Genomic DNA, 24,836 nt, shown 5'->3' with positions numbered 1-24,836 from the left:
AAATCCTCCTATGACACCCAAACCATTCAGAATAAACTTACCATAGTAAACTAGTGAAATTTATCTAAATGCTAAAATGTGTAGTACCATCACATTTGGTAGACACCCTCTCCTGTCGTTATATCATTTAACACCACATGTCTACAACATGACAACGTAGTTAGAGATAGATGTACTCTCCTGTCGTTATATCATTTAACACCACATGTCTACAACATGACAACGTAGTTAGAGATAGATGTACTCTCCTGTCGTTATATCATTTAACACCACATGTCTACAACATGACAACGTAGTTAGAGATAGATGTACTCTCCTGTCGTTATATCATTTAACACCACATGTCTACAACATGACAACGTAGTTAGAGATAGATGTACTCTCCTGTCGTTATATCATTTAACACCACATGTCTACAACATGACAACGTAGTTAGAGATAGATGTACTCTCCTGTCGTTATATCATTTAACACCACATGTCTACAACATGACAACGTAGTTAGAGATGGATGTACTCTCCTGTCGTTATATCATTTAACACCACATGTCTACAACATGACAACGTAGTTAGAGATAGATGTACTCTCCTGTCGTTATATCATTTAACACCACATGTCTACAACATGACAACGTAGTTAGAGATAGATGTACTCTCCTGTCGTTATATCATTTAACACCACATGTCTACAACATGACAAGCGTAGTTAGAGATGGATGTACTCTCCTGTCGTTATATCATTTAACACCACATGTCTACAACATGACAACGTAGTTAGAGATAGATGTACTCTCCTGTCGTTATATCATTTAACACCACATGTCTACAACATGACAACGTAGTTAGAGATAGATGTACTCTCCTGTCGTTATATCATTTAACACCACATGTCTACAACATGACAACGTAGTTAGAGATAGATGTACTCTCCTGTCGTTATATCATTTAACACCACATGTCTACAACATGACAACGTAGTTAGAGATAGATGTACTCTCCTGTCGTTATATCATTTAACACCACATGTCTACAACATGACAAGCGTAGTTAGAGATGGATGTACTCTCCTGTCGTTATATCATTTAACACCACATGTCTACAACATGACAACGTAGTTAGAGATAGATGTACTCTCCTGTCGTTATATCATTTAACACCACATGTCTACAACATGACAACGTAGTTAGAGATAGATGTACTCTCCTGTCGTTATATCATTTAACACCACATGTCTACAACATGACAACGTAGTTAGAGATAGATGTACTCTCCTGTCGTTATATCATTTAACACCACATGTCTACAACATGACAACGTAGTTAGAGATAGATGTACTCTCCTGTCGTTATATCATTTAACACCACATGTCTACAACATGACAACGTAGTTAGAGATAGATGTACTCTCCTGTCGTTATATCATTTAACACCACATGTCTACAACATGACAACGTAGTTAGAGATGGATGTACTCTCCTGTCGTTATATCATTTAACACCACATGTCTACAACATGACAACGTAGTTAGAGATGGATGTACTCTCCTGTCGTTATATCATTTAACACCACATGTCTACAACATGACAACGTAGTTAGAGATAGATGTACTCTCCTGTCGTTATATCATTTAACACCACATGTCTACAACATGACAACGTAGTTAGAGATAGATGTACTCTCCTGTCGTTATATCATTTAACACCACATGTCTACAACATGACAACGTAGTTAGAGATAGATGTACTCTCCTGTCGTTATATCATTTAACACCACATGTCTACAACATGACAACGTAGTTAGAGATGGATGTACTCTCCTGTCGTTATATCATTTAACACCACATGTCTACAACATGACAACGTAGTTAGAGATAGATGTACTCTCCTGTCGTTATATCATTTAACACCACATGTCTACAACATGACAACGTAGTTAGAGATAGATGTACTCTCCTGTCGTTATATCATTTAACACCACATGTCTACAACATGACAACGTAGTTAGAGATGGATGTACTCTCCTGTCGTTATATCATTTAACACCACATGTCTACAACATGACAACGTAGTTAGAGATGGATGTACTCTCCTGTCGTTATATCATTTAACACCACATGTCTACAACATGACAACGTAGTTAGAGATAGATGTACTCTCCTGTCGTTATATCATTTAACACCACATGTCTACAACATGACAACGTAGTTAGAGATAGATGTACTCTCCTGTCGTTATATCATTTAACACCACATGTCTACAACATGACAACGTAGTTAGAGATGGATGTACTCTCCTGTCGTTATATCATTTAACACCACATGTCTACAACATGACAACGTAGTTAGAGATAGATGTACTCTCCTGTCGTTATATCATTTAACACCACATGTCTACAACATGACAACGTAGTTAGAGATGGATGTACTCTCCTGTCGTTATATCATTTAACACCACATGTCTACAACATGACAACGTAGTTAGAGATGGATGTACTTGGGTCAATAGCTCCTTCCTTTCCTTCCTTTCTGCCAATCACCTGGGAATGGTACTCAGGAAATGCTTGTATTTAGCCCAGTTAATTGTCAAAGGAATATCATCACATATCAAAAAAAAAAAAAAAAAGAGGTAATCATTCCCTTAAACTCAACACTGATCATGCCAATTATCAAGTAAAATGGCCCTTTTCGGATCAATCTCACTGAACATATCAAACTAGAAAGGCCGGAGAGGTTTCTAACCCAAGAGATAACAGACCTAAAATCCCTAAGCTACCAGCAAAGGTTAAGAAGCTCTATCCCTTTACTCAGCGTCTTCTAGACTTTTGTGGGTGAGATCTCGGTCTTGTTTACCATACCATTAGAAACTTTACTGCCCTGTATGTTCTATTTCTTCCCAAGTAAATCCCCATCTAAAACAGAACCAGGACCTAAATCTTCACCAGCAGATAAAACATGAAGGGACAGGTTTATAGCCCAGCGCCTCCTAAAACCTCTGGAATAAAACTTCACTTGTGCTTTTAGTACAGCTGACCATCTTCCTTTACACAGGCAATATGACTAGATATGCAGCCACAAATTTACTCCGGGATTGACTGAGAAGGGAGGTGCTTCCTGAGGGAGGGTTCTGGCAAAGAATGAACAAGCAGGGAGGCTCAGTGGCCTTGGAATACCCATGAAATTAGTCTTGCTGCCATTTTGACACTTTACTACTCTACACAGAAGCACCAACTGGAACCTTATCGCTGCTGGATGCAGCCTTGCATACCAAAAGGGTACACCAACCAAAATGGTCAGCTACATCCCCTTACTTTTGTGCAAAAATTGTGTAGACAGAAGGTGTCAAGCAAACCTCCAAGCATTTCAACCTGCAGCTCTGCTTCACTACTAGCGAGACAATAAAATGATTTCATAAACATTGCCTTGTTTTGGTTTGGTAGTATTACTATCATCTACACATGAAACATTATGAACAGTGCTCATTCATGCACTGCAAGCGATGAACAGAATTTTATGATTACTTCATAAGATGTTTTGGGAGAATGTAACTAAACAGTCTTAAAAAAAAAAAAAATTAATTCATAAACGTGTTCTTTACAATACCCTAAAGTCAATGATGCAAATGTACTGGCTGGCAGTTCTTTTCCTTTATTACACACAAAAGGAAAATATTATGGAAAATTTGTTCACAGGCCTCAAGTCGTGACTAGTTCTCCTGTGGCAGTGCTCGTCACAGGCCTTCTAGTCTAATGATTTATCTAGGGCAGCCTTAATACTGCAGAAAAGGGTAAGTTGTAGACATGAGCCCTACTCAGCATGGAGAATGAAAACTGATTCAAGAGTCACTCAATCACTAAAGAGAGGGCAACATGCCACTTCTGATGACTACGTCCACAGTTGACAAAGCCCAAGATGCTTCGGCCAGGTAAGACCCAGAAAGTCACTCACACTTCAGTCAGACTTTGCATGGCCCCTCAAAGTACAGGGATGCAGCAGCAACACCCCCCCCCCCCAGAAGTAATGAGTTAAACAAGCGTCCTGTTAACGTAAAGACATTTCTTCACCTGGTTCTGCACTCTGAATATTTGTCTCCTTTTCTGCACACTGAATATTTGGCTCTGTCTCCAGGTTACTTGATTCCAGTTTGTTTGAAAAAAGGTGCAGACTTTGATTCACCTATGAATATAGAAATACAAAGGGAACAACATTTCTAACAGACCTCCATATAAAATAAAGCATAAAGTGTACCTACAGTACTTCACCATGCAGGATTACTGCTCTAAATGGCATTTCTTTCAAAACTATTTAAAGTGTGACAAATTATATGACAAGACATCAGCTCGACTCAAGACTATTTTAGAGCATTTCATTTAGCAGTCACAAATGACAACGATGCGCAATACACAAAGAACTGTAACAGAATTCAAGATGATGTGCATGATCATAAAGCCCAAGTTGGGTTTCCAACTCACCTTACTGGAATAAATAGGGACTGAAGCGACAGTGGACTGGTCGATTATCCTCCTCCGTTTTGGCGGGAGGATCCGAGGTTTGCTGGGTACAAACTCGATGTCACTATCACTGCTGTCATCATTCTGCAGAGCAAAACACAAAAAAAAGAATGTAACAGGAACTGTAGAGCTAGAGGAAAGGATAGGGATGATGGACAAATGGACACCCTTTTGATTCACACAATGCATTCTCCCCTTGCATCATTTCTAGCCTCACCATAACCAAATCCTTGCCATAGACCACAACTTTCTCACTTCTGCATTTCCAACTCATACAGCCAAAACCATGCTACAGACCAATTCTCTCACCAGCCATGTCCACGTCTGCACCATACCCTACTCGTTTCTCACCCCAGCACTTTCACCATAGCACATCAGTAATACAGTGCTTCTCCATGAAGGACAGGGATAAAGCCATTAAAGAGTCCCAGATGACCAGTGTTAGATTTGTGGTGCAGGTGCTGGAGAAGGGTGGGGTGAGGAATGGAATGAAATGAATGGTTGACACTGGCTTGCCCATCCTGGGAAAGAGAGACAGTCTAGGCTCACTGCAATGCTGCATAAGCTGTCTGCCACTTAATCAGGAGGTTGTGCAAGCTTGCATGCACATCCCAAAGGAAGCCACCATGCGGTCCTCAAGGCTGCCACACGCTGGCAGAAATCAGGGAATGTTCCCCAGCATCAGTAGGATGTTGCCACAGTATCCTTGATCTCCTCAGTCGCCCAAGACGTGGGTCAGGTTGCCCCAAGGAAAACTAAGGCGGGTCAAGAAAACCCAGTGAATAAAAGGATGGCCATCTACTAGAAGGAAAACACGCACAACAGTACATCAACCTCACTATAAAAGACAACCCATCCTTAACTCTAACCACACCTGTTTTTTGAAATGACGTTCCACTATGTGGCACCATAAACCCCTACACTGCTCCACCAGTTGTAAATTAGTTGTAACAGCACTACCTTTTGGGACTACTTGCTCTGAACATACATTTGTAAATAAAGACTCAAACTTGCAGGTGACATCACATATGTATCTGCCAATAAAGTTTTACTTGTAGTCACACCAGTGGCAACATGTCATCTCTTAAGTAAACCAGTACTCTGTTGCCCCAGGACATCTCCCATCATTTACAGTTTTCTGTTTAGATTACACAGACAAGGCCACCAACTAAACCAATGAGAAGCATTTCGCAAACTTGCGCTGTAAATGTTATTTACAATACAGTGTTAAACAAAAATATTTCTTTAGGACGATAAAAGTTCAACACATTCAAGCTCCTTACATCAAGACAGTAAAACTTACTCAGCAAAAAAAAAAAACCCAAGCATTTTCTAGATTCTCACAAGCATTTCATATCTTGCAAACCATACAACCTGCACATATATTACCAGCACTTTGTTCAACCAGACTAAAGCTTTTTATATGGTATCAAGCAATTCCAGTATTTTTTTTTTTAAAAGATATTTACAAAAATGTTTAACAACAAACCCCCCCCCCACAATACTAGGCAATTGATATGCACCTTCATGAAGACACACACAGCTCTTGCCACCCGTTTCAAGCACTTAACAGGCTGACCTCCCCATACTTATACCAACAATTGTTGGAACCGGACTTCCTTACAATACTGGCTACACAGTAGTCAAAGGACAGCTCACTGTCAGCTTAGGCTCCCAGACCATGGAATGTGGTCAATTTGTTAGTTACAAGGGTGGTCATGCTTGCCAAAGGACATTTTTATACATTTCTTGGCACTTAAGGTTTTGACACACGCCATTTGTTTGGGAAAGGCCATCTTGCAGAATGTTGGTGTCTCAGAAATTTATGACAGCAAGAAGTTTACAGTAATTTTTCAAAACGTAAATGCCAAAGAACAGTGTGCAAACAACTGAACCCCTGAGGTACACCACTAGTGTCAGATCTCATGGAGGAGGCAGAGCTGCACCCTAATTTCCTGGGTTCTATTTCTGAGCTCATTTGCTCTCCAACAAGGTTTACATTTAACAGAGTTTTGTTGATAATGCCCAAATGTGAGATGGTGTTGCAAAGTCTAGCTATGCAATGTGTACCAGGCCGCCATTTATTGCTTCAGTAACCTTCTCCAACAAGTTGAACACATTATGTAGGCAGGATCTTCCCATAATGAATTTGAACCAGCTTGGGTCAGAGTTTGTAGGTAGTCAATAGCCTTATTTATTAATTCTGCATTGATCCCTTTCACAGCTGGACAGACTTAAGGATCTATAATTACCCAGGTCAGGTGACGTCTCACTTTTGTGGGCAAGGATGACTATCTGTCCTTCGTTCATCTAGCACAAAGCCTGTTTGGAAGTAAACACTGAACAGCCTTATGTAGCAAGTCTGACCAATCCTGTTTCAAGCTGGAAGGGATTCTGAATTTAGTCAAGCCATCATTCAATTTTAGCAGATTAGACATTTCACACACTGTCCTTCAAAAAGGATGTAGCTTCCTCAATTGGGAAAATCTTTTACAAGTGACAAACAATGGTCAATTGTTACTCACAACCCATTCTTTCACACTGCATATTAATAATGGACTTGGTCATGTGTCTAATGAAACACCACCATGGCACCATAAAGAGCTATGGGTTTCAAGTGAAACGTACACCAAAAGGTACTATAGGTGTGAGCAAGTTAAGACAGCATATTACTTATAATGAAGGCTCGGTGTTTTAAATCAGACAACTCTGCTGTTTAGACAGCTTTACACTGACTGTTAATGCTAAGTACTAGTTTTAATCTTTGCATTTTACATCACTACTAATTCATTACAACTGGACTGACATTACGTTGCACTGTCTTTGTTGACTGTGCTGTGCATACCTCTGTCTTGTGCCTCAGGTTATGACTGCTAAAGCAAAAAGTACCATGTGTAGAGAAACACGAACTAGTGACATATCTTCAATGCTAGCCACAGCAAAAGAAAAATATTCAAGGCAAGGCAGATAAATTTACAGACTTGGAATATCTGCCAGGAGACTGCCACCCATTGAAGAAGAAGAAAAACGTCATACTGTAGTGCCAGTTAACGCATCCTCCCAGAGGAGCACCAGCAGCTCACACAATTACAGCAGAAGAGGAACTAAAGTGAATGAAGGCATACGTTTCATTAAGGAGCATTTAAAGCCAAAAGAATATGTGAATAAAATGGCCAACATTACCAAGAAAGGCATTAAATCCCATTTGTACTGATCCGAAAGATCAAAGGACTGGAAGAGAGCATTAGTTACCACATATAGATGAATTCAAAATGCTGTCTTTTTTCAGTACTCTGTGCCAAAAAGGATCTTATAAAAACAATACAGCATGCTTCATTTAGTTTTAACACATCATTACGAAGGCGAGATTCCTCAGACTTGGTTGATATTCCATCCATACCACAGGCTTTCCAAACAGCTCTGGTTCAAGCTGCTTAAGGCTTGGAACAAATTGTCGCCTCACTCTAGTAGGTACACATCTGATGAATTAAAACAACTGCAACCAACAGAAGTAGTAAAATTAGACTGTTAAGTCTGAAACACATTGATATTATAATGTCACCGGGTATGAAACCTGATGCAGAAAAGTCACAAAACCTGTAGAAAAGGCCAAGATAAGAAGTCTAGGAGGCATTACAAAGGTTTCTGGGACTGAAGCAACATCTCACAAAATAGTACTCAATATATCTCTGACAATTACGCTTGCTAAGAAAGCTGTTGGAACAAGCTGCAACCCAACAATATAGATGGACAAGAAAAGGATTTCTGAAACACTCATAATGATTAAATATGCACCAATGCTAAAATACTACAACATGAATAAGCCAGCTGTACAGCAATTAAAACCCAGCCTGGTACAGTGTGTGTCAAGAGCATTTACTGATGCAACAAAGGGACAACACTCAACAGAAAAGGAACTGTCCGCATCATCGGGGGGCGAGGCAAGAAACGTCACTGCTTTGTCTATAAGTAAGCAAGCTCAAGTGGTAACAGACTACAAACCCTTGCAAAACGTATTCAGAGTCCCTGTACAAGGATGCTACTTCATTTGCAGAAGTATGCTCCAATAGTGAAATACAGACTAAGCAGAGAATTAAACAGACATGTCAAAAAAGAGCACCTTTACCAAAGATGCATGAATAATTTCTACAAACTGCAGATTTTTTTCAGGCAATGACTTTGCTATTAAATTACCAATTGATTACCGAAGAAAAGGTAAAAAAAATTTCAGTGATGTACTGAACACGGACGTTTAAAAAGCAGTTACTGATTGATGCAAAAATGAAAGGACAGTCTCAGCAAAATAGGGAAAGAAATTCAATTATGAAAGAAAAAATGCACCTACTGAAATATTCAAAGTTAACGTAACGGTTCCTCAATAGATTGAGGCAACAAATGCTCGAGAACACATTTAAATCATATCCGAGAGCAGTACAGCTCAAAAACAGCTACTGGTATAATGTTTTTCACCAGGAATGTTAACTCAAACATAAAGCAGTGCACAGGTATGCATTTGTAATGTATACCATAACAAACCAAAAGGAGGAGATTTTAAACATACCCAGTAATAAATCTAAGGAGTCGTGTGAACACAGATTTGTTCCAGTTTCAGAGAAGGTATGTATAACCACATGTGGGTTACTGCTCTAAATGCCAAGAAATAAACTGACTCGCATAGGTATAATTATTGTACTAAGGAATAACTGACAAGTCCCCAGTATTAACAGAGTTAGGACTTAAAAATATCTGCACAAGTGGGAATAAAGGCATACAACATCCAGTTCATACTACTTGCAAACTAATGGGCAAAGTTCTTCAAGACAAATCTTGATGAGCGGATGGGGAAATAGAAAATTCATCCCAGGGATCACTCCAGTGGCTTTACTTGACAGGGGCACTGGGAACTAAGGTTTGGTGGCACAATGCCAGGGTAATCCTATGGGCTAGGCTTGTAAAGGCTCCAGGACCATTAGCATAGTACACACCTATGAACCTAAGTAGAGAGAATTTTCCAACAGTAAAGAATATGTCAGTCGGAGAAAAAGCTATGAGAATTGTCATCTGCAAGTTCTGGAAGATAAGTAGACATGGGCAAAAGTTGGAAAAGCAAATTACATACATCATCAGAGTGCGGATACTTGTAAAAATCAGAGGAAATGCTGGAAAGAAATCCATAAACAAAAAATCTCTTATGACAGAAACTGCAAAGAACTACCATAATCACAGGTTAGATATGATATATGAATACAAACATCATGGGAACATTCGTAGACTGAAACAGAAGTAGTTGGAAAAGCAGCTGAATCAAGATGTTGAGCATGGGGTGTGTGGGGGAAGAGAAATGGAAAACTACATAGCAGAAAAAGATGTTAGTCACAGACATGTATGTTGAACTGTCACAAGTAGTCCTAGCATAAGAAAACATACACCATGAGAACCATAACAGGTTATGGAGAAATACTCCGATTACTGAGGAAACCAGACATGCACCTGGACCATTTGAGAGTAAATTATGATTCTAAGAATTTTTAGTCACATTTAAAAGCTCTTAAAACTAAAAAAAAAGTGTGTGCATGCTTAATGTAAACAGCCCATGACACAATTAACTAAGGCTACTTTACAATCAAAAATGCAACAAAATACATGCTACCACATAAACTATACCAAGATTCCCATTTTATAACTTGAAAAATGAGAATGCAAGACATAACATATATATATATATATATATATATATATATATATATATATATATATTACATACATACACACACACATTTTTAATGTTAATGAGCTCCTTAGCACCCAGTGGCACATTAATGTAGCACACCTTGTTTCTAGAGTTCAGTTTAAATGCAGACCTTGTGGTGCGTAGACAACATCTTTAGGGTCTCGTGGTTATTCACCATAGAAAAACACCTGCCAGGGGGTATACCGGAAAGGTCTGCGGCACAGCCTAAAATATCAACGTTGGCATTTCATCCAGGCTTCAAGCTTCAGAGCAGTACTTGCAACCACTGAATGTGCCAGCCTCACAGGACTGTCTGCTGCATTAATACACTGGTAAAATGCTGCTTGGTATTCATAAGAAATCAAAGCAACAATACAGCAATGCAATTCAATATGCTCCAAGCAATGCTGGCACCATTCCCATGAACATCATAATCGTCTTAATTTACTAGTTCCACAAAAATGGAAATGCGGGGGGGGGGGCACCCCTTCAAATCAAGACCATAAAAGAAAGAACCTTCCAAAATACTGTACTTGAGGGGTCTATTAACTCATGGTTGCCAATACATATGTATTATCAAAGTAGATTTTTTTACAATCCACAACTGTAGCATTGCTACCCCCTGCTTCAACTTTTAAAGACAATACTAAAAAAATGATGTACAGGTTTATAGGTATGCAAGCCTTATAACTACCAAGGCCTTTATAAGCCTAGCCACACAACCCAACCCAAATGTATCCCCTGGTAATATGTGAATTTCAATTTGAGGGGGGGGGGTATGCTTGTTAGGAGGTTGCTAAAAAGTTATGTGGGGGTATGTTACTGTTGGCGTCTGTAAGAGACATGGGTGCCAGCCCAGGAGATGAATTTGCAATTTCTCATCCAATGGTCACGGCTACATTTCAGTAGTGTTAGGAATAAACGCTGCTTCACATGAAGTGCCTACTCCAGAGTATGGGATTTCTTTGCGTCACGTGTCTCACCATGTTCTATTTTTGTTAGAAGCAAGCTGGAGCCAGTGTTTTTGGTGCTGCTCCTTTTGTGGATGTGCAAAAGCTCCATCAGGGCTGTTTCCAAGAATGCTTTATATGCCAAGCACAGATCACTTTAGAAAAACCTGTTAAGAGACCAAGTATATGGACAAGACTCCAAGGTGATCTTTACAGGGCAGTGTGTTAACACCCTGGATTGTACTGCTGAGAAATCTCGGAGGACATTCCAAAATGTTGCATATGCATAGGCAGGTACAGGCTAAAGGGGGCACTGCACTCAATGATGGGTCTGATAAGGGATGAGTAGAGTGGTATTACACCTTCCTTGGACCTGGATGTCCAACTCTTACTTATAAGTTTGGCGATATAGAAGGATTTTCTTACTACTTTGGTTACTTGCAAAGGTCAAATTACTGCCTACATATATTCCCAGATCTCTAACTATCCAGTCAACTCGGCATGTCTTAAATGGAGTAATTTGCCTGGGTAGACATTTTCCCAAAAGGCACTACAATGCACTTCTTTGCATGGAGTTTTAATCTGTGACTTTAGCACCAGTTATTTATCTGTGTTAAGCCCTCTTGAAGGATGGGAGGGAATTTATGATGGCTTCCAGTCTGCAGTCGTCTTTGAACGTGATGAGCCAGAGGCCCCTGACAATAGCCCTGACCTCCAAAAAGTAGATGCCATTCAGGAGTGGACCTAGCATGCAGCCCTGTGGTACTCCACTGGAGACCTGCCTCTTGGCAGAGGTGGTCTTACAAATCCTGACTTCTTGGGTCCTGTGATTCAGCTGGCAATCCAGGAAGTTATGTTGGGATTTATTCCTAGTTTGGGGAGCTTGTCCTCAGTAACAGAGTGCGGTACCGTATCAAATGCCCTAGCCAGGTAGGTAAGTGGTGTGTATGGTTTTCCTTTCATCCATTGCCTTGATTACCTTCTCAAAGAATTCAACCGGATTAAGTAGGCATGACCTTCACAAAACCAAAGTGGGAAGGGTCCGGTGTCTGTAGGTCACTACTGTCTTTGCTGATCACTTCCATGATAATTCATTCCATGGCTTTGCATATTAGACTAGTCAAACTACTGGGTCTGTAGTTTCCAGCGTCAGTTGATGGTCCAGCCTTGTAAACAGGATAACTGTTGCCATCCTCCATTTTCTTGGTACATAGCCTTTGAGGATGTAGTTGAAAAGTGACAACTAGTCCCAACTTTGCTCAGTGAAGGTGGTACCATTTACTATCAGGTTTTGTATGCTACCTTTGAGGTTTCGGACAGCCCTGTGCTGGTCTTTAGCCAGAGAAGCTATCTTGACTTTGTTGGATTTAATTAGCCTCCTTAGTTTCCTGTTTAGTTTTATTAGGGAGGTCTTGTCATTATGAAAGTTGTTCTTTCTGACTTTAACCATGACTTTTTTCCCCTTTTGTTATACACCCTGTTAAGATTAGGATTCTACAAGCGTGGTTTGTTTTGGGCTTACTTCTGGTAAGCTATTCATCTTTTACCCAAAATATGAAAAGAAAGACAAGCATTGTTTACGCATGCTACACAAGATACTGAAATCATGAAAGCCATGATTTCGGGAAAACACAATGGTGACCTTCTTGCCTGCCTGTCAGTAAACATACATTATGAAAGCAGTTGGCCCATTGCACAAAGTGCCAAGCACGATGAACGTTTTTGTCAGGTACCATCACAGTACATTTCACCAGAGCAACAATAACTTCAGTGGCTTGCTTTAGAAATGTTTCTGCACAAGATTTCCTGAACTTTGCTTATGGCTGTTCACACATATGTTGGACGCACATTCCTGATGTAGGACAATATCCAGCATCGGTATACCTTTCCCTAATAATGTAAAGCTTGAAATGCTGCTAAAATGTTTCGATTTACTGCTACACTGACCTTCCCCTATACAAATGAGATCACTGAAGCAGTAAAGCTACTCTTCCTACATTTCCCAGTAGTAAAATGAACATAGTTATGGTAGAAGCTTTGATTTTACAACTGCTTTGCAGTTTTATTAGCAGTTTACTACAGTACTCTACATCGTTTAGCAGTTGGAATTTGGCTAACATGACCATTTAAGGCTTGTTACCAGCTCAATGATCAGATGAGAGAGCATGGCATAGCTGGGATTTGCTTTGTACAATTGACAGAGGGTGGCATTGCTGGAACATTCCTTGCACAACAGAGTGTGCATTGCATTGCTTGGGCATACCTTGACAATTTGTCATTACCTTCACAGGTATGATCATTGTTGGCACATAAGCACTGGGATCACTGAACAAAATTTGGCCAGAGAATTGAGTGGGTAAACACAGATGTTATGATTTTCTGTTACTTTGCCCTCTCCTTAAAGATCTGCTAAAAGATTAGTTACCTTACACAGTCGTAGTTTCACCAAGGTATTAAGGTCTTGATATGAAGTGAGCACCAGGCGTAAGAAAACAGAAACCAGACCACTAGGTTGTGAAGTGAGCATCCCTGAAGGGGTCATGCGGGGAATGCTAGCCACCTAGGCTTTTTAAGACTTCTATGAATGGAATTATGATGCCCACTTCAGAAGGGGGCAATAAAGCTTTCTGGCTTTATAACGGCACCTCTATCCTACTTAAGTAGAGTAGGAATGGGATTTGTCTGACTGGATTTTGATTTTCCTAGAAATGGACAAGCACAATGAACACTGTCACAGTGCTTAGTTTGAGGCGTACTTTTATACCTACCATACACCTTACACTGTCTTCAGGCAACAGGATTTGCTACATTTGTAATTTGAACACTGTTCAGATATAAGATAACATTTTATCATATATTTTTAAAATAATTTATTAAGATTCTAAAGAACTTTATTTTGCCTCTTTTACTGAAACTCAAGGCAGCAGTGTAGGAAACAAGAAATTTGCATTATCTGATCAACTGCACATATAGTTTTGTTTCAAGAGTAAAACTTTACTGGATTATATGCCAGTTAAAATGGACTGTGCAGTGTGCAAGAGAGATCCTCAAATGTGAACAGATGTAGCAATCTTTAGACATACTATTGGGAAAAAAGATACACTGTTTAAAAAAATAAAAAAAAAAACAAACAAGACTACAGCTTCTGTTAGAACATGTACTTTTATTTAAAACTGTCTAGCAATGCTTCCTGAAAACTCACAGGTAAAGATTTTAAAAAATCATTTTTATCTGAACATCTCTTCACTTTGAGAATAGCTTTTTTTTTTTTTTTTTTTACAAATTTGAAATGTTATCTTTTTCAGTCAGTATTTTCTTTATTAATAATCATTATGAATGCTAATATTTTCTACAATTATACTAGCAGACTAATTGTATTCCTTCTGTTTTTCTATCGGATTGCAGGTTCCTGAATGGAAGGTTTCTAAGATAACTGGGAAGATGCTGATGGTTATATGCGGCTGCATTTCTGGGGTGGGGAATACAGACAAGAATATAAGGGAAACAAACTGCATAAGAGCCTGCAGTCTTGTATTTTACACCAACTTGGTTAACACTGTCATTAATCATAAACTGTAACCAGAAAGACTGGAATGTGTTAGAACCCATTACAGTCCCTTCACTTTGAGCAGGCTGTTTAAACTGCAGGCCTGATGAAGGTGAAAGGGGAAGAATCTTAAGAGATTAACTTGCCAGCTGCACAATGAGGATGGGGACTCAAGCAGGTGATTTTGTAAACTGAACATTCCATTTCTTTGTATTTTAAATTTGGCTAGGAGATCATAATTTGACAAAGTGCCTGGACCAAGCCACACGCTTACCCTAACATGCCTCTGCATACCTAGAGACCTCAGTCTGTGCCTGCCATAACAGTGGTGTGCTTTAACTGCAGTTCATCGGGCAATAACTAATTTAACATTTCATGTGTCTGTGCCATATTCTTTTGTGCTGCACCTTTTCACCGTCTACATTCATAGCTGCATTTCAGCCATTACAATGTAGAACAAAAGATGAACCTTTACTTAGAAGATTAAGTTCTGCAGAATATTTTCATGTGCCAAAGGATGCCTTGTAAAACTGGCTTTACAAATGTACTCTTTTGGAAAACTAAATTATGGGAAGCATAAATCATGCAACATTTGGCAGGACTGGTGTACATTACACACCATACCAACAGAGAGAGACTGCTCAGAAGGTATTCTATGCTCGACCTTTGGAGGCACCTCCTTTAACTCCACAAACAGGCAGCATCACAGTACACAGATATCTGCTAACCACAGAAATCCTAGCATGTCAGCCAGCTAAAGATTTCTAAAATGTAAGAACAGAGGGCCCTTATGACCAAGACTTTCTACCACATATAGCAATTACAGACACTACGTCCCTGGGATACTCATCCAAATAAGGTCAGTCAATATTCCTCAGATAACCACACTCAAACACTTTCACAAGATCTCTGCTACAACCAGGTCAAAAACTGCATGTTCCAGGGGCGACTAGCTTAATGTCTTGTATTAAGCAGATGAAGACTGTCGGAATCTTACTCCTAGCAGCAAGAATGATCTCAGATGCAACTTGCCCAGTACAGTAGCAACCAGATTACGAAAGCTGTTGTTTACATAGCAGCAAAGACATATACAAGTACAAATATTAAACACACACACAAAGTAACCCATTCTAGTAGTAAGTGTGTAGTGACCAGACAGTTCAAAAGCATTACAAAATTTAATCTTTCACTATTAATACTATGAAGGCATTACCTGTTGTCTTAAAGAGTGAAAGAGAAAGAATTAAGACTAACCTGATGACATTCATAAAAATGATACAGGAAAACATTTATCAGGTCTGTATCTACAACTACATCACCATGCCCAAGTAAAAGGCTCTAATTTTCACAATGTTTTTCTCTACTTATGAGCATTTTAACCCACGAGTATTAATGTTTCTTATTACACTCCAAGCAGTCAACTACTGCCTCATCTATAGAGGATTTCAATAAAAATTCTACACAGAATTAGGTTCTTTATTTCATATGCAATAAATACTGTTAATTTATTTCATGTTTTTATAAACTGCAGCTCCGTGCATTCTTGTACTATGCTGTATATACTTCACTCCCGTTATTAGAAGTTAGTGCTCTGATGAATCATTGTTGAACCGTCTTCTACAACAGAAGCTTTTTTTCTTTGGGAACTGCTGTATTGTGTTATTACTTAAATTATTAAATTGCACTTCTGCTTTGTAGCATGAATTTTTTTGTTCTTTTGCCTCTCTGGCATAGACTGTTCCTGGAAAGGGTCACTGGAGCAGCACACTCAGAATTAACAAATGGAAAAAAAAAAACACTAAGGCTGCACCCAGTTCACACTGTTCAACCTGAAGCATGACGTCTACCATTGAAACCTCTCCCCCGTCCCCTGGAAGAGGAATCCTCCTGAGCATCTTGAAAGGACGACTGTGCCTTCCTTAACCACATTTTCTTACTCCCCTTCTGGGTCTTAGAAAAGGAGCTCTGAGGGGCAGAAAACCTGATCACAATGGCTAACAAGGACTTCCCTTCCTGTTCATTGCGGGTCAAAGTCTCTTTCACAGTGAGACCAAAGAGTGTGGAACCATCAAAGGGGGCGTTAACAAAAGAAGTCTTGAAAGCCTCTGCAAAGCCACTCAAACGGAGCCAGGCATGACGCCTAACTGCAATACCCGAGCCCGTCACCTGTAAGGACCCTTCCGCAGCATTGGAAATTAGCCTCAAGGATGAACTGGCAACCGAATGAAGGGTTGACAGCTTTGGAGAAACTGCTTTTAATTCCTCCTCAGACAAGGACCCAGAGAGGGAAGTAGATAGCTCTTTTATGAAATCCCTCTGAAGATGAGTGAAATGTGCAAGATAATTTAATGCTCGCAGACTAAAAACAGCCAAGGCGAACACCCGCTTTCCAAAAGCCTCCAGAAATACAGCTTTCTCAGAGGATGGGGTTGGTGTAGACCAACCGCCTTTGGCCTTGAGGATCTCTAGTATTTCTCCAAAGGAGATCTCGGGGACCCATCCCCCTCATCAGCATCTATATCCTCGGTAAGGGGCTCGACAGGGGAGTCAAGGTACTTCTTCTTACAAGTCCTCTTCCTGGAAAGTTCCTCTGCCAGGGGTGGCGGAGAAGACTCCGAAGAGGAGGGGGCCCCTGCGGAGGGGGGCATCCCCCTGGAAGCTAAGTCGGACTGTGAGCAGAAGGATGACACAAGCCGCTCAGACACTGGGGTTGGATAGGATGACCATGTGCGAGAGAAGCAGCTCTGATAGCAGAGAAAGATCTTTTGGCAGCCCAGAAGGCAGAAGGACTAGAAGAGGTTCCACCCCCTCTCCCATCGATACAACCCCAGCAGAAGAGAAGGTGGACCCCACCCCCAGGCCCGCCACTCCATCGGACCAGAGCTGTCGAAGGCCAAGGCACCTAAAGGAAGATACCAGTTTGAAAAGCCCAGGCCCAAATCCAACCCCATAAATCCCAGCTCAACAGGCCTGACCGACCAGATGGTCTGTTCTGGGGAAACAGAAACAGTACTAACCACCGATCCCATCAGGGAAGGAACAAAACTGGGCCCCAGAGCTCCCCTAGCCTCCGCTCAACAGTCCCTGAGAATCTATGTCACTGATCGGATGAGGAGCGATCAAAGGGGGAGTGGGAGAAGCCAGCAGCCCCAACTCCATCTGAGCTTTCAGAAAGGCCCACATCATCCTGTCAATATCCATAGGGAGGGCACTCCTGGAAGATCGGGAGGAGATGGGAGGACCTACTGGGAGAGTCACGCCTGGAGCCCGAATGTAGTCTCTTGCGCTCCCTAGAACAAGACCTACTCGGAGAAGACAGAACCTGCTTTGAAGGCAATGGATCCAAAGGGAGCTCCTCCACTACAATCAGCTCTGACACGACTCTTGGATCCAACCGAATCTGAACTGAACTCAAAGAATCCGAAATATCACTTCTCGAATTCCTTGGATCCGAAAGGGTCGGATCCGTACGTACGGTGCCTATCCTCATTTCCGAAGGTCTGAAGTCAAAATCCTTGGATCCGGGAGAGGAAAGCAAAGATCCTGGATCAAAGGGCTTCGGGTCCGAACCCTTGGAACCAGGAGTGGACTCCCTGGACAATTTGGAACCTGAAGATCACTGATCAGAAACTGCCCTGGCTGGAGCCAGATCCGAAAACCTAGGATCAGACAGCCTGGGATGCTTGGTCAGGGCCTCCTCCACAGAAAGCTTCTTTATAGTCCCAAAAGAGCCTGCTTTGGCCAGGGAACCAGTGACCAAGGGGCCTCCTTTGACCATGCCTTTAATAAGGAGCTTGTTGCGACAGTCGAAAAAAAGCCCTCGGGTTGAAAGGGGCACAAATGCTGCATTCCATCTCGAGGTGGTTGCCGCCGAGACAGTAGAGGCACTCCTCATGCGAGTCAGAAATAGGCACTTTCCACCCACAAGAGGAGCACCTTTTAAAGCCCAAAGGTTTATCTGACATAACCGAACCGGGAAACAACCTCACCGAAGTAAAAAAAAAAACAAGCCAAAGTTCCAAAACCCGATAAGACCGTCCGAAACACTCAAGCAAAAGAACAACTTAAATCGAGCTAACACTACTTACACACCACAGTAACTAGGCCGAGACACAAAACCCCAAGAAAGGGACAAAAGGTACGAATCGACTGGGAGGGGTTATCTAAGAAGGGATAACTACCTACTAACTCTACGACTCAGAAATATACACAAAATTTAAGAAAAATTACAAAATGAGCTGAGCAATCTGCGTCTGACTGACTGGGTGCCAAATGAGATTTGAGGGAGTGTAGGGCAGCAGAGCATTATGGGAGGGGAGGAGCTTGAGCTAAGCTGTGTTCTGAGTATGCTGGCTCAGATCAGATATTGGATTTAAGATCCTAACGTGAGGAATGGGGACTAGATAACATCAGATCTTCACTGTATGGTGATGGTCACCAACAAATAGTGAATCTCATCCTACTGCAACGCCGGGCAGCTTAACTTTCAAGACGGGGGCCACCATCAAGCTTACAAGAGGGAGTATACATGTGGACGGATCCCAAATCAACTTGTTAGGAAGAGGGAGTATACATGTGGACGGATCCCAAATCAACTTGTTAGGAGGGGATGCTCTGGTATGGCTCATCTCTAAAGAAAAGGAGTTCAAGACCAACGTCCCTACCTCTTCACACGGTAAAAGAGCACTGGCCACCATACTCCTACTCCCCCTTCTCCACTGCTTTGGGACAGATATTCAAACCCCACCAACTAGTACTGCAGTCAGGACTTATTGTTTTGCATCACAACTTCTCAACTCAGAACATAAGGTAGCCAATAGAAGGAAAAAAAAAAGCTCTTTCCAGGGTGAAATTCAGCAGCAAACTTCATGGGCTGATACGCGGTTTGCTACAATTGTTACACCTCCTCATTCTGAACCTACAGCTGGTCAAGCAGCTATTGCCAACACTGGTCTCTCTTGCATGACTGAAATCCTACCTTAACATTCTCTCACTCTGCTTTGGACTTCCCCCACTATTTCCCCTCTTTACAAACAGGTAATCTCCTTACTCTAAAAGTGAATACAATCCTTCTGTATTCCTTTTCTTCAGAATACACAGCCCTGTATTTCATCATTACCACCATCAGCTAGCCATAATGAGGAAAACAGCAGATATGTAGCAGAGGCACTTATTATGTTGCCCAAGGAGGTGCTACAAAACATGCCACCTTTTTCAGCCCAGAGCCTGTGGTTCCTCTTACATAAGTGGCCTGGGTTTGAGCAGAAACCCAGCAGCTAAAGAGCTGGCCAGCAGAAGTAGGATTCAGCAGGCTAGGACTAGCTCTTTTGTCCCAATAATATATGGAGGATAGTGATAAGTCTACGAATGATACTCAAGAGATCCAATACCAGAAAACAAATTCTTTGAAAATCACTATCAGCAAACCTGACAGCTTATTTTTTGAAGATGCTCAAACTCCCAAGGTCATTCAGCTGCATAAAATCACACAACAGCACTGGAGGCCAACCAAATGTAGTAGCATTCTCTAAAGACTAAAAGGCCAGACCCAGGATTAGCAGAGCCTAATGAAAATATCTTACTGTGAGATGGCACTGAGCCTGCAGAAAAGCAAATGAGGTCTGTATGTAGTAAACAAAACACAGATAGCTTGAGCAAGACTCTTTGCTAGCCATAGCCAATGGTTATCTAGTGTTCTAATCCCACTACCACTGCAGCAATAAATGTGGTCACTGAAAGGCTAATACTGACTTAAAAGTGGGGATCCATCCCCACAGGATGATGTGGGCAGCTATTTCCAGCTGGGTTGGGAGGAACAGATCAACTGTGCAATAAAAATGTCTAAACAGTATAGCCTGTGATAGCAAAAAAAAAAAAAAAAAAAAATATTACAACATAAGGTTGGTGCGATTAACTCATTCACACTAAAAGCAGCACATGGAAGAGTAACATGTAAGCAACAAAATGACCCTACGACTATTAACATACATGACACTGGATGTTTTTCTTTTGAAAATTATAGCCTAACACTTAAAATAATCATTTCTGCAGTACAGCAGTCAATCCAGAATTTGCAGGTCTACGCGTTTTCTTTTCTGCAGCAGTCCAACCAATTGTAAAGCACACAAAGCAGGAATCAGATTTTCAAGCTTGTTTACCTTCAGAAATTTAGGACAAACTAATTGTACCCAATAAGCACATAACAGCTTATAACTTCCACACTCCCAGCAGCGATTCCCAACTCTATGTATGACCGTTATTTGACAGTACTGGCTGACAAAGAACATTCAGTGGGCAGCCTTGCAAGAAGCGACATGCTGCCAGTAAAGAGCATGAAGAAACAACAGTATGTTTTGTAGTTTGTGTTGATAGACCTCCGGAAAACAACCTGTCTTGGTAAAGAACACACAATGTATTCCATTTCAACCACATTAACGAACATATTTCCGGATCGGGAAGCAACCGCTGTTGGTGCGAAATTCTGGTTACGATAATACGCAAGTACACTACCTACTATTGTCACTTAGTATTTACATTTTAATAAGAGTGAGATAAGTCATGTGGGCACTGTCCATGTATACTACATACTACTGGAAATTATGCTGTTTGCCAGCAATTATGAATATATACAGTATTTCCAAAATCAAGTGACTTGTACACTACTGCAATATACATCAGATGACCTTGATCCTAATGACAACTGCCACGGACAATTTTGTACTGTAACTGCGCAACTTGAGATGCAGTTTTACACCCAATTATATAAACAGACTTTTTTCACACTTCTTAAACATCTCCATACCCAATCACTCTGAATAAAATTTCTTGAGACCATGTGAAAGCTCAAGTCTTGCTGAATGAAAGTGACTGCTGGCGATCTACAACTGGATTTACAGTTTCCAAGATATGAAAAGTTGCTTGCGGAAAATTTTGAGAAAAATATAATTCTGACATGTTCTTTGTTAAAATACATTTTAATCAATGCATTGCCTTTTTTATATCACTATACAGAAGCTTTTTTCACAACACTGCTGCTTGCAGTTTTTAGATTGTGTTTGCTGTTCATAAGACATTTATTTTATGTTTGTTGACATGGACAGTCTGGGTGAGCTCCCAGAAATAAGGCAAACTGAGCACAGAGTGCAGTTGAGATTAAAGCAGTTGACCATAAGGGAAGCAAATCTGATTTCTTAAGGGAAAAGAAATGTTGAAAAATCTGGAATAGAAAAACTGTTAACACATTCAGTGTAACACTAAAGCATAGCTAAAACCCAATTTGTGAAAAATGTTCAGGAATCCAGTAAAGGGCTTAGGCTGCTACAGGGGTGACATTCCAGTGTCAAAGTAGGAATTAGTTAAATGTTGTTGTTCGTCTTTCAGCTTTTCCCGGTAAGGGTTCACCACAGCAGAACTCCGGTCCGCTAATGATTGTTTTTTACGAAACGCTGAGGTGCCAGCTCAACGCTCAACCTTCAACGAAGGCACACCCATTTACGCACCATGTCTTTTGAACGCTACCCAACCGCGAGGAGGACATGTAGACTCCACACAGAAGGCACTCCCAAGCCCAGCCGAGAATCGAATGGGAGAACCTCTTGCTCTGAGGCAACAACGCTACCGCCGTACCACCACGTAGGTAGGAATTAGTTAAATACAGATGAAAAATGAAGGACTCTCCCACTCACTATTTCTTTTTAATCAAATGCATGTCTGACATTTTATTGACTGTTCACAGGAAAAACAACAGAAATTGAGAGCTCAAACTTGTCGAGGTTCTCCTGAGGATCTGTCCCCTGCCTAGCCCTGATATACTGTAATCAATAAAAAGGCTGGCCTTGAGAATACGTTTATGACAGACTAGACCTGATATTGCTATACACACCACCAGTCTCCAGAAAAATGCATCACACCCTAAACACACAAGGACATGCCCCATTTCACTTCCACCCAAACCCATTAGCTTCTTAATAGTCAACTGTGTAGCACAAATGTATTGCCAAGCTCCATACATCCATAAAAAACACCAGATGCGCTCAAGAATCCTGCTTATCTGTCAATACTGGTATGCTTACAACTGCTCTCAGTACAAAAACCTCACACCAAAACATCCCAGTGTCATTCTGGGCGACAACAACTATCTCTGTAAAACATCAGCCACTCAGTTTACTTTACCCAGAGTGGCAGGTTGAAAGGAATGTAAAACACCTCACCCACTCACTTTTCAGGACAATGGGGAGACAACAGTAGATGCAACCTTTAATAACTGGAAAAAGCTAATTAACAGCTTAGACAAGAACATCAGCTATGCAGAGTTTAGCAGGTTTTCATTTGGCATAATAAAATGAAAAATACAAAAATGTTAATGCAAGGCAGACTTCATAAAGGGTAGATCCTGTCTATGAAATGTTGTAAGCTTCTTTGAAAGCATTACACACACAGTATCTTGACCTGACAAAGGCCTTCAATACCACTGTCCACACTGACATCATACAGAAATTAAGAGCTTTAAAAAAACACTTATATGTTTATTTATTTATTTTATTTTACACTTGTTGACCGGGCTAGTCCAACTGGATATCTGTCCATTTTCAGTAGAGGCCCGGGGAGAAAAGCTCCAAAATTACATAGTTAAAGCTTACTTCAATTTCCAATATGTTAAATTGAATCTAAAATAAGCAAAAAAAAAAAAAACTATATTAGCAACAAACTGGAGAAAAACAGCTCCATTACATAGGTGTATCCAGGTGAGAAAGAATACAAGATATTTTCATTGAGAACAAAGCCTAAAAACTTTTTAAATAAGCAGAATTACAACAGGATACCACTAAGAGGTAAAATAAGGAGATACATAGGAGTATGTCAGGTTGTGAACTAAAGCCCTCAGAGAAGGACATAAGAGATGAGTTAGAGCTGGTAAAGAAAGAGGGAGTAGAAGTATTTTATTGAATTACTTATATGTGGTAAGATGGATAGCAATCTGGCTGAAAAAGAGTTGCACATGCTTCATCAGAGAGCATGAAAGTGACCAATGGTTTCCTTCATGGCACAGTACTGGAACCACTTTTTTTGGCCTTTCAGATCTCCAGACAGCCAAGACCTCTAGCTAACAAAGCTTGCAATGACTAAAATCAGGGGCTGTGTCACTGATGCTCAACCCCCCCCCCCCCCCCAATGAGCTTGCCCTAGTAAACTCCTGGTGTAGTAGAACCATGTTCAAACTAGTGTCACTTCTGGTGTATAGACAACACACCATTCTAAAATGGAAATACAGTCAAAGTCCTAGGAACTTAGTTGACAGCCAAAAGAGAAGTCTCTGAGCTATCAATAGAGGATCCCTTTATTCAGTGTCTTATAGACTTTGTAGGCAAGATCTCAGTCTTGTTTATTGTACCATTAGAAATCTGGTTGTTCTTGACCTCCTACATTTCCTTAAGTACAAAAGATCCAGCAATACTAGAACCACACACCCACAGGTTCACCAACAGACAAATAAAAGACAGTGGTGGAAAGAACGTGTAGCTCATAGAAGTTACTAGACTACTGGCTGGAGGCCCTTATAAAGCTAGCCAAGATTTTAGTCCATGTATAGACAAATCCGCACCTGATGCCCCTGTCCAGCAGGGACATGGGAGAGAGAGTCCCAGGGATGTATTTTCCATTTCCCATCCAGTTATTGAGGTTGTGCTTAAAAGGGGGTAAAGAGGTACTCTGCTTGACATGGAGGGGGAGTTTATTCCACAGATGGGGATTCTCTGGGACACAAATCTGTCCCACCAAGTCCTATTGATGTCATAGGCCACGTTGAGGCCACGTGTGCGGGTTACTCAAGTGGGGCTTGACTTCTGGATATGCAGCAGTCCCATCAAGGCAGGGTCTGAGATCACCTTCTATGCCAGACAGAGGTCACCTCTGAGGAGTCTGTATGAAAGAGAGTAGAGGGATAGGGCTTTTAGCCTGTGTATGGTAGATTTTTTGAGGTCCTGGATTCTACTGGTGAGGATCCACTGTGGTCTCTCCAACTGCTGCATGTGCTTTGAGGGGTACATGCTGAATGGGACGTTGTACTCAATAATGGGCCTTATAAGGGAAGAGTACAGGGATGTT

The 24,836-nt window shown here is 40.9% G+C and overlaps 1 protein-coding gene across 2 annotated transcripts in view; it reads right to left on the bottom strand.

The window, feature by feature from the left end:
* The window catches only part of LOC122813979 (nuclear factor of activated T cells 2 interacting protein), a 270,404-nt gene that overhangs the window by 144,295 nt on the left and 101,273 nt on the right, over positions 1-24,836 (bottom strand). For both annotated transcript variants that reach the window (XM_044086542.1, XM_044086543.1), the window contains exons 2-3: positions 4,466-4,588; positions 4,058-4,169 (exon numbers count right to left, since the gene is read on the bottom strand). In XM_044086542.1, the coding sequence (XP_043942477.1) occupies positions 4,058-4,169; positions 4,466-4,588 (235 nt within the window). The remainder of the gene's footprint in view (positions 1-4,057; positions 4,170-4,465; positions 4,589-24,836) is intronic.

This window comes from Protopterus annectens, chromosome 10.part0 (genome assembly GCF_019279795.1).
Source record: "Protopterus annectens isolate FY-2018-M chromosome 10.part0, PAN1.0, whole genome shotgun sequence".
Classification (NCBI taxonomy): Eukaryota; Metazoa; Chordata; order Ceratodontiformes; family Protopteridae; genus Protopterus; species Protopterus annectens.
Note: the sequence above shows the minus strand (reverse complement) of the source record. Positions and strands in the feature narration are given on the sequence as shown.